This window comes from Ammospiza caudacuta, chromosome 13 (genome assembly GCF_027887145.1).
Source record: "Ammospiza caudacuta isolate bAmmCau1 chromosome 13, bAmmCau1.pri, whole genome shotgun sequence".
In the NCBI taxonomy this organism is placed as follows: domain Eukaryota; kingdom Metazoa; phylum Chordata; class Aves; order Passeriformes; family Passerellidae; genus Ammospiza; species Ammospiza caudacuta.
In genome coordinates, this window is record NC_080605.1 from 7,906,819 (window position 1) to 7,917,332 (window position 10,514).

General features: G+C 44.4%; 1 protein-coding gene across 2 annotated transcripts in view; it reads right to left on the reverse strand.

Annotated features, from left to right (window-relative positions):
• The window catches only part of URI1 (URI1 prefoldin like chaperone), a 41,037-nt gene extending 33,513 nt beyond the window's left edge, over positions 1-7,524 (reverse strand). The window contains exons 1-2 of one of the 2 annotated variants that reach the window (XM_058813472.1): positions 7,231-7,344; positions 3,606-3,990 (exon numbers count right to left, since the gene is read on the reverse strand). In XM_058813472.1, coding sequence (XP_058669455.1) covers positions 3,606-3,839 — 234 coding nt within the window. In that variant the 5' untranslated portion in view covers positions 3,840-3,990; positions 7,231-7,344. Of the gene's footprint in view, positions 1-3,605; positions 3,991-7,230 lie in introns of both variants that reach the window. The other variant, XM_058813473.1, reaches the window with a different exon arrangement.
• Positions 7,525-10,514: the final 2,990 nt, after the last annotated feature.

Consider the following 10,514-nt stretch of genomic DNA (forward strand, 5'->3'; position numbering starts at 1 on the left):
CACTGCCTACAGAGGTGCTGGGTTCAGCACAGAGAGGATAATTCTCCCTCATCCCTTCTGAACAGCAATAAAACAAGCTGCCAAGTCAGAACCTTATTTATGTCTCAGCTTGTGAAAATTGTTAGTAACAGAGCTGGTCCTGGTATCACCTGCAGGCAGTTTGGGGCACCAATGCTGAACCTGCTCTGTGTGAGTTGTGCAGCTATGTTCAAGTCCAGAGAATTAGAAACTTTTAAGTTTCTGAGATGGAAGTTAAATTCAATGAAAATGATGAAAATAAAAATGTTGCATCAGATTAGGAAGAGATCCTAAATGAATGAGAGGCCACTTCCACACTTGCAAGTATGAAGGTGGAAATGTGAAGCACGGCACAAAAGCAAAGCTCCCCTTTAAACAAGTTGCAAGTTAGGCCAAACAAATGTCTGCTGGTTCTACATGCACACTTGAGCACTTTGCTTCAAAACTGTGACTCACAATCTGGCTGGTCTTCTGAAATTAGAAGCTGGGGACACAGATCTAATCCCAGCTCTGATTCTGTTCTTCTATATGGCCTTGAGCAAATCACAACCTCTCAGTCTACATTTCTTCATCTGCAAAATGGGGATAATAGTATTAACCTACCCACCTCAGAGTGTTTAATGATGATTAATTAATGTGAGAAAAGCACTCTAAAGATGTAAGAGCACTATATAAGTGATAAAGCATTATTTACCACTTGAAAAGTAATCTGAATAAAATCAGATATGCAAGTAATTTGTTTACATGTAGCAATAATATAATTTGTGACTATTTAATCTTGAATTAGTCTCACTTTAAACATCCCTTTCAATCACATTTCCAGTTACTTAGGGAAAAATGACAGTATGGAATACTTTTTGTAGAAGCAAAGCAAGTAATGAGGTGGTAATTAAAGTAAGGGTCTAATAAAGTCTAAAACCAATGACTTGCCTTCAGGAGACTGTCCCTGCCATTTGGGATTGTAAAAATATCTCTGTTTCAATCTAGGTCCTGTTCAGAACCTTCCACCAGTGTATGCTGGTTTCCTGAAATGCAGATCCATGTCTGCAAGGCTCATGGTAAATCAAACATCATTTCCTTTACTGACTTCCTCCAGGTGACTCCAACTCTGCACAGCTCTAAATGCTAAATATTCCACATTCAAGTATTTACTGTGGTTCACACATGCACATGAGCTGCCTCCATCTGGAAATGTTTGCAGTATCAAAACCCTCTCTGCCATGCAACTCATGCATGAGATTTCCCTGTTGTACCCCCAAACACTACAATTTTACCCATGAAATTACCAGTTCACATACCACTTTACATTACAGAACACTAATGGGTGGTCAAATATTTAATCATCTCTTGGTAACAAGGATGTAACAAGCTACAGAAAAAATAAACATTTAAAATGAATTTTCATTTTTTCCTCTAGGAAACTACACAGTACTTGCCTAGAACACAGCAATCACTGGTGGAGAAAGACAGAATTAACATTTGTACAATTGTTTTTCCTAGAGCCCCATTTTCAATCAAAAAATGAAATAAAACTATTAAAAATTCTTCAGTCTGTTGGCACACTGTATGATCTAATGCAAAAGGAAGAAAGCACTTCTGAGTTCTCATATTCATTTATTAAATCATATTACTCAAAAACGATACATTCCAACAAGTTATTAACATAAAACCCCCTTTGGGTGGCAACTTTTGCCTTTTGAAGGAATGCATTTGGGAAGAATACTGCAGGAAAAGAGAGAAAGAAATTTGAATCATGGCAAACATTTTTTCCTAAAGTAAAAAATCTTATAAATATAGCCATGATTTTGACTTTTCTTTACAAGAAAACAAGTAAGGTCTACTATTTTTCTATTAATTGTGTACACACCTGTGAGTCTTGCAGTTTTGCAGGAAAAGTAGTACATAACTATTCTTCATCAATAAATAAGTACTAAATTCTGACCTAAATTATTTTGGGGAGCTCGAAAATTCTACACAGCAAAACACCTCATGGGCAGCAGGATGTCTTCTGCTGAGTGAGTTCCACTGCCTCCAAACCACCTAAGTGGGGCAAGCAAGGCACCCAGAGTAAGGTCCAATCCTTCACTGGCAGCAGGCCAGCGTCCATGTCCTGTAACTTCATCTTGAGACAAGATAGGAACTCCAAAGTTAGTATTTCAGCTGAGGTCAGGTAAATGTATCTGTGTGGCTACACCACAGCCAGGCTTGCTCAGGGACCCAGAGAGCAGCAGGCAAGCACAGGCACAGAACTCCTGTGACCTAAGCAGCCCAACATCTCAAGCAGGTTTTGCAAGCTCTGATGGAGTTTATAGTACAAAAACTATGCTGCTAGCAAAACCTAAGCTTAACTGGCTTTAAATTGCCATGAGCTGTGACACCTGCCTCACAGACATAGCTGCAGGCTGTGCTTCAGCTTCCAGCCACAGTCCTGAGTAAACCCAGCATCATCCCTCCCTGGCTCCTGACGCTCAGCTCCACTGCCTCATCCTCCCAAAGCTGACACGATCTGCTGACAGACATTTGTAACCACATCAGGGATCCACACTGGATGAAAAATGGTCCAGGAAAGAGGGAGGAAAAAAAAGGGGCAAAAAGGTCAATAATAAAGTTTGGTTTTAAGCTTCATTCCAGCCCAGTTCACTAAGCACTGTCACAAACGTGCCACCCAAAAACAGCTAAAGAACTGAAAAAAGTGCACACAAAAGGATTAACAAGTTGTTCAAATTTAAGTCAGCTGGACAACTCACAAAATCATTAATGAAAATTTTGAGCAAGGGTCTGAGACTGCTGCTCCTGTGCTGCAGCCTGTGATAACAGACAGGTGGAACAAAAGCAGCACCTGCACAGTGCAGCAGTGTCCCTATGCAACCAAACAAACACAGAGCCTTAGTGTACCTGCTGCTCTGAGGGCATCAAGGTAAGCTCTGCTGCAGATCCACCTGCAACACTGAAAGCTCAGCCTAAAACTAAGTATTATCTCACAACCTCAAAGGATGAAAGAAGTACTTGAGACAAGGAGCATCCAAACATATCTAAGACAGGCTACAAGCTAAACCTATGGAATGGAGATCTGCAGAGCCACTGAACACCATTCCCAAATGGTACCCTGGTCACTGCATCTGCTCACAGCCTCTGCAGACAGCTGCAAGAGCATCACAATTCAGTAACACTTCAATTTTGTGCATATAATCTCATCTACACATTTTAGCTACCAATGAGGTTGAACACAGACTTGCTCTCTCCAGAATAAAGGCAAAGCTCTTTAAACTCTTTTGTCAAATCTCCTACAGTTACCATTAAAAAAACTACTGAAGATCTGTTAATTTTATTTCACAGCTCTTGGCACTATATAAACCTGTGGGTATTTAACTCATACTAATAAGAACATGGACAAATATTGACTAAAAAAGTAAAAGTGATGATCAATTAACACTGGAGGAACGATAAGTATTCCATAAAAAGCTTCCAGATCATGACTGAATTAGCCCTTTTACTTGAATGCAGCACCTGAAAAAACATTACTGGAACCAGTGGACAGGGTGGAGTGTATGCCACCACAATTTCCAAAAAGGTAATTGTCCAGGTACCTTTTTAAAAGGAACAGGTAAATAAAGCTTCACACAGGTTCTTTTTAAAAGGGGCACATCAAACCAAGCTTTAGACACTCTGTTCCCTTTTCTCAAAGTTGTTGTACAAAATGAAGTCCTGCTGCACTGGTGGCTCACACCCAGGCATTCTCTGGATTGTGTGAACTTGGACTCAGGTTGGAAAAAGTGCAAACCATGGCAGACACTGCCCTGGGAAGCACATCTGAGTCTCATCTGTGAGTCCACAGGCAAGCACTTCCTGATCTCCAGTGGCTCCTGAGCAGCATCAAGTGAACAACACCCTGCTCTGCTTCACTGCTCCTTTTCAGACTGCAGGAACAGCTCTAAAACTGCCAAGTTGCTGATTTCACAGCACAGATATTACCTGGAAAAGACAAACAGAAGCAGTCAGCCCCAGAAGTAAATCATGTAGAAGAGGAAACAATTTAAGAGAGTGTAAGCTTAGGATTCTGTGATTTGCTTCTCCATAACCCACCTACAAGTTTTTCTGACTGTCAAAAGACTTTAAGTACCCAGGATCTTGAAAATCATTTGGAAATTAAAGATTGTACAGCTCTACCATTTAAATTCATAAAAATTAAGAATATGTCATAATGCACAATGGCCAATGAGTTACAGTAAGAGCTGCACTCAATCTAATTGTGCTTTGCTGTCATGGTGAGTGACAGGAGAGTCACTTCCTTGTCCTAATTTTTATAAAAGGAAAATAAAAAAGTGTGTTTGTCAGTGCAATACAAAAAAAGTCATACTGCCATCTAATAGTGGAATCCTTTAGATTCTCCATGCCTGTGTCTGCACTCTGCAAACGTCTCTTGGGTCTAATTGGCTCTGTAATGTCTCCCATTACACGTACTGTCATTGCACTGCTCAGGAACTACAGAACCTATCATCCCACTGTAAATTCACTGTCTACACAAGTCTTTCCAAATCATACACATCTGACTTGTCAACTTCCCATCAGTTAGTAATCCCAACCCACCTGATTGCAGGAATAAATGTATATCAAATATTATGTTTAAACGCAGGGCCTATAGCATGAGAATCCTCCTATTTAAATATTCATTTTATAATTCCTCTACTAACTTGCAATAGATTTACTGCAGCATTTTCAGCTAACATATATTGCTTTTACAAGTAATCCATGACACATACATTATACTCTTCTTACAGAAATATTCAAAACTTTACGCAGGCATTGCGCTTCCAATGATGGTCTTTATCATGAAAATTACTAGATATTCTTCTATAATTTATCCCCAAGATACACATTCTAAGTCATGTTTTTATACAAAGTGCCTTTAGTAGGAGCACTGAAAATTGCTTTTAACAGTTTGGTCTTACCATCACCACAAATTAACAAGATGAAATCTGTCCAACAGGCAAGCAGTCCTAAACAAGAATTAAAATTACTTTTCACGAGGGGTCCTAAACCTAGAAGTTGCAGCTTCTATCTGATTAAAGACAGAAAGTCATGGACATCCTTTTCTTTCAGTATTTTTAAGCAAGAAGGAAGCCTCAGCTCACAAGTTCTCCAGGGCAGCACTTAAAAGCTCAAACCCATAGCTGAACCAGGGTTGTACAATGGCCTGGGTGTTAAAATAACCAACCACAATTCAAATATTATCTTTAATGCTGCAGATAGGCACTGCTGTATTCCATGATTTCACTAAAGGTTGCCCTCACATTAATGGGAATAAATAGGTTTCCTTGGACTTAATCAAGCATCACTGGGACAGCACAACATCCCAGTAATTAAAAGAAATGCATTTGCCTGCCAGTATATAGATATTGTTCTGGCTAAGTAACTTCACTATTTTCCATGATCCTTACACTACAATTACTAGTTTACTGAAGTACTGGGTAACTAATTCTCCTTCATTTTTGTGCTGAGACAAAACAGGAGCCTTCAACTTCAGTAGTTCTGTGGGAAAAATACAGATCTCTAAGAGGCAGCAGAAATGAAAAGACCTCCTCCATCTTAAAATACAATATTTTTGTAACTGGAAATACCGTTGTAATCCAATTACATATATTCATTGCATAGAGGGAAAGTCTACTATATCTTCATCACGACACTCCATTGTAACCAAGATATGTAGTTCTTTAGTATAATTTCATATTGAAGCTGAAGTGTTCCATTTTTTTCAGCCAATTTGCAGAAATTATGTAAAGTTTCCCTATGATAAAATATAACTTTGGTACATCAGCCTAAGAGAGGCTTAATTAATGGTCTCCTGGGCCTCTTTTCCACTGGAGCAGATCTGTTTAAGAAGAGTCTTAAACTTGCTTACAGAGGGGTCTTACCATGAACTGGGAATAATTCTCTGTGGCTATGGCAGACGTGTGCTTACACATTAGGCCTGACACCAATGTACCAGGGAAATTATTCTTCACCAGATTCCACCACCCTGAAAATTCCCTGAAGGAGCCCAAGCAGGTGAATTCCTATCAGCAGTTATTGGCATGATGGCTTCCAATCCGTGCAGGGCAGATGATGCAGAGGATTCCAGCAGACCCTCTCACTGTTCATCCACATTAATGCTCAGATGGCTAGACAGGTCTTTTAGTAATGATCTAATGGGTATTCAAAAGTAAACACATTTGTGCACACAATATTCCACACAAGGCACATTTTAATACCCCACAGGTGTTACTCACTTTTTCTCAACTAAACCAGCATGTGACAAAATACAGGCTGGAGACAAAATCTTCCATTATAACTGAGGAACTCTAACGTGCATCTTACCATCTGCTTAAAAAATTCTTAATCGCATGAGCAGAAAAAGTGAAAAGTCCGCAGACTGTATTTGTGTCAAATACACCCTGCACATGACCACAAGTTATTTCCAGTGACTCCTGCACCCACACAGAGCTCACTGCGAGGCTGGAATCTACAAGCCCTAAATCGCACTCCTTAGGTTTTCAGGACCCACTTGAGTAAGATCACGAATGTGATCTACAGAAAAAACGTTGTGCTGTGGTCTCAGGTGGGACCAGCTTCTGAACTCTTGGGAACAATTTCTGCAGAAAAAAATGGTTCTCTGAAACCCATTTCAAATACCACCAATGACTCCTAAGGCAAGTCATGAACAACTAAGTTTTGACCCACGGTCCCCTCAAGCTGGCCCAGGAGCACGCTGGCCCCTGCCGGGAGGTTTTGGAGGGGTGACTGTCCCGGAGGCCGGAAAAATCACGAAGAGGCGTGTGAGGATAAAAACACGCGTTCATGGGGAGGCGTGTAGAGGATAAAAACACGCGTTCGTGTAAAGGATCAAAACACGCGTTCATGGGCGCTGCTAACCACGGCAGCCTGGTGCAGCAGGGCCTTCCCTCCTGCAACCTCCCGAGCTCGCTCCCCGCGGTGTCCCGGAGGCTGTGTCCCGGGGGAGCTGTGTCCCAGGGCTGTGTCCCCTATGTCCCAGGGGCTGGATCCCAGGGCTGTGTCCCAGGGACCGTGTCCTCAGCCCGGGGGTCTCCGGCTGCCCCGGCCCGCCTGGCCCGCCGCCCGTGACGTCACGCGGCCACGTGCCCTCCCCGCCCCGGTCCCCCCGGGCCCGGCCCTGGCCCCCCGCGCCCCCCGGCCCGGCCCCGGTGCCCCCTTTACCTTCTCGTGCTCCCGCCGGAGCCGCCCCACCAGCGCGGGGCTCAGCGGCGAGGCGCCGCCGCCGGGGGCCTCCATGCGGGCCGGGCCGCGCCGGCGGTCTCCGGGGCAGCGGGGAAAGGGAAGGGAGGGAAAGCGGCCGGTCTGGGCCGATCTCCTCAGCAGGGCGAATGAGTCCTATAGAAATGTTTGTGCAGGGCGAAGCGCCGGCTCCAGAGCCGCATCCACGCGGGGGCCGCCGCCGCCTGGGCCCGGGGCGCCGCCGCTGCCGGGGGAAGAAGCATCTCAGTGTCGCATTCTGGGCCGCGCCGCCGCCGCCGCCGCCTGGGCCCAGCTCCCGCCGCGCCGGGGAGAGCCGGCCGTGGGTGCCGGCGCTGGGTCCGGCCGCGCCGCCCGCCTGCTGCACTCTGGGTACGCGCCCGCGGCCCGCGGGAGGCACCCGGCTGCGAGCCGCGAGAGGCGGGCGCTCCACACCCCCTGCCCGGCCCGGCCCGGCCCCCGCGCCGGGCTCCGGCACCCCCGGGGCTCCCTGGCAGCAGCCCCGGCCGCCCCGGTGCTCCCGCGGCCCGGTGATGCGGAGAGCAGGCCCGGGCGCCAAGGCCTCGGCGGCGGAAAGCGGAGCAGCGGCTGCGAGGCGCTCAGACGGGCCTGCACTAATCCCGGAGCCACAGAGACAGAGCCGTGTGTCCTCTGTAACCGCGAGGTGCTGTCGCAGGTTGTGCCCTCGGGATGCCGGCTCTGGAGAGTGTCTGTGCGCTGGCAGGGCGGCTGGCGGTGAGCAATCACAGAAAGGACCTTAAAGATAGAATAGAATCATCACGATTAGAAGAGACCTTCAAGATCATCGAGTCCACTATCTGCTCAGCACTACCTTTGTAACTCCTAAACCACATTGCCCAGCACTTGTGCCAGACACCTCTTCAACACCTCCTGCAATGGTCACTCCATCACATCCCTGGGCAGCCCATGCCTGACACCCAAATGTTCCGATGCCTGACACCCAACAATGAAAACACTTTTTCAGTCTCTAATCCAAATCCCCATATCCCCCCTGCCATGAGCAAGTACCACCTTCTGCTAGACTAGGTTGCTCCACACTCCATCCAACCTGGCCTTGAACACTTTTGGGTTATCCACAACCTCCATGGGCAGCCTGTTCCAGGGCCTCACCAGCCTCACATGAAGGAATTTCTTCCCAATATCTAACTTAAATTTCCCCTCTTTCAATTTTTACCCATTACACCTTGTCCTTTTTCTACAGTGGGCTGCCATGACTTGGCAGATTGCAAAATTCTCTTTAAAATCAGTTAGAGCAGCACTCAGACTTGCCTACGTGGCAAACTCCCTGCATGGGAAGCAAGTGGGGTACAGCCACCCTGGCAATACAACAGGTAATTTATGTGCAGTAAACTCACTGGCCAGCTCTGTGAATGCCATTAGACACCTCTGGCATAGCACAGTGCTGGAAGGGAGCCACACTCAGCGTGCTGGATGGCAGCACTGCTGAAGGCTGAGCAGCCTCTCATGGTGCTTGATGCCATCCTAGCACATATATTTCAACTTGTACACCCCAAACACCACAAAGGTGTGTTCATAGACCTTGTGTTTAGTGCTGTACTTTTCCCTTCGGTGAATGAGGTTTTCTTTTATGTTTGCTGGTAGAGGTGAGGGTCTCATACTGTGTCCCCCACTGGGGTTAGTAAGTATGTCATAAGATGGAGGTACAAAGGGTCATCATGCCTACATACAGATCAAGAATTTCCTTCTCCAGCCAAAGAATCAATACTTCCTTTCCATGAGCAGAGCTAACCCTATACACACCACAAAACAACTGTTTGTTTTACACATAACACAGTATTTGCTGTGCACTTTTGTAAATCCATGTTCCCATCCCACTTGAAGAGCTTGTTAAAGCTCTACAGATGAGGAATTTAGAAACAATTTTCAAAGCATGGTTACCCAAGCTGGAAGTTAGCTTTTAGCCAGACTTTAATACAGCTTCCAATATTGCAAATAAAAATTTGCAACTGCAGCTGGGTAGTTTGGTTTTTGAAATAACTACATCCATAATCTTTAAGAATAATTGAAAGTTAGCTAAAATCTCTGGCACGTGTTTGTCACTGAGGGAGGGATTCTGGATCCTTTAAATGGCCAAGGGAGATATATATATTGTTATCAGAAAACAGCTCACCAGCAAAAAGATATCTCGAGTTTAAACAGGTTATACGAATCTTGCAGTCCTTCTAAATGCCCATTGTAGGTAATTCCCTTTAAGCCTGCTCAGAACCTCTTCAGAGCTTCACTTCAGGGCTCACAGAGGAGATAGTAAATACAGGTAATTTTTAAATGTTCTGGTTGATTTCATTTCATCTCAACTAGATCAGAAGATAAAACAGATGTACAATATAAAGATACAGTATCTTATTTGAGATTTTAAATTTTTTTGCCTGACATAAAAAACCCTTCAGTTTTTTATGTCAGGCAACATAACAAGAGGAGCCACAAAGTAGGAATTTTGTATCCCAAGACACTATTTTCTAAATAGAATGTAAAGACATGCCATCATTTCTCTTGGTGCCTCTTCCAAAGACTTCACCATTTCCTGTGCCTTGAGTGGACCATTTAGTCACTGAATGTGTTGGGTTAAAGGCCTCTGACAGTTCCAAAGTAAGAGGCTGCATCATTATCAGAGCAATGACTGCTTGCCTTTGGTTGTATTGATGATAGTATGGAATAGTTTATGGCATCCTTTTGTACATTTTGTTTTTCAGCTGCCAATGAAGAAATGTTCTAATAGTGACAAACAGATGGGATACAGCATTTGCCAAAGATGAGCATGAAGCCTTTCTCACATTCTTTTGCACTTATAACCTGTACAAAACCACTGTCACCAGAGAAACTCTATAGATTGTAAAATAAATCAAATTGAAATTTAGCCTTCTAAGCTGCAGATTTTTGTTTACTTGTTTACAACATTAAATCTTTAGATGCCCTACCAGATGATTTTCATAAAACCTTGGAGAAAACTCTGGAGGACTCTCTGTAATTAAGTGAGGGAAAGGCAAATAAGCAGAGCTTACATGTTCTCTTCCAAGTGTCTGGCTTAGTGCTCAGCAGACATGCCCGTACTGGAGCTGAAGACAGAGCTGCTGGCAGAGCTTCTTCCAAACCCCAAGCTGCTCAGATTGGATGAACTTTTAAAATGAGAAATCAGTGTCTTGTTTTCAGTTCTGAAATGAGCAGGTCAGCTGTACCTGTGAGAGCAGTGGATTAGAAGCAAAGTCTTG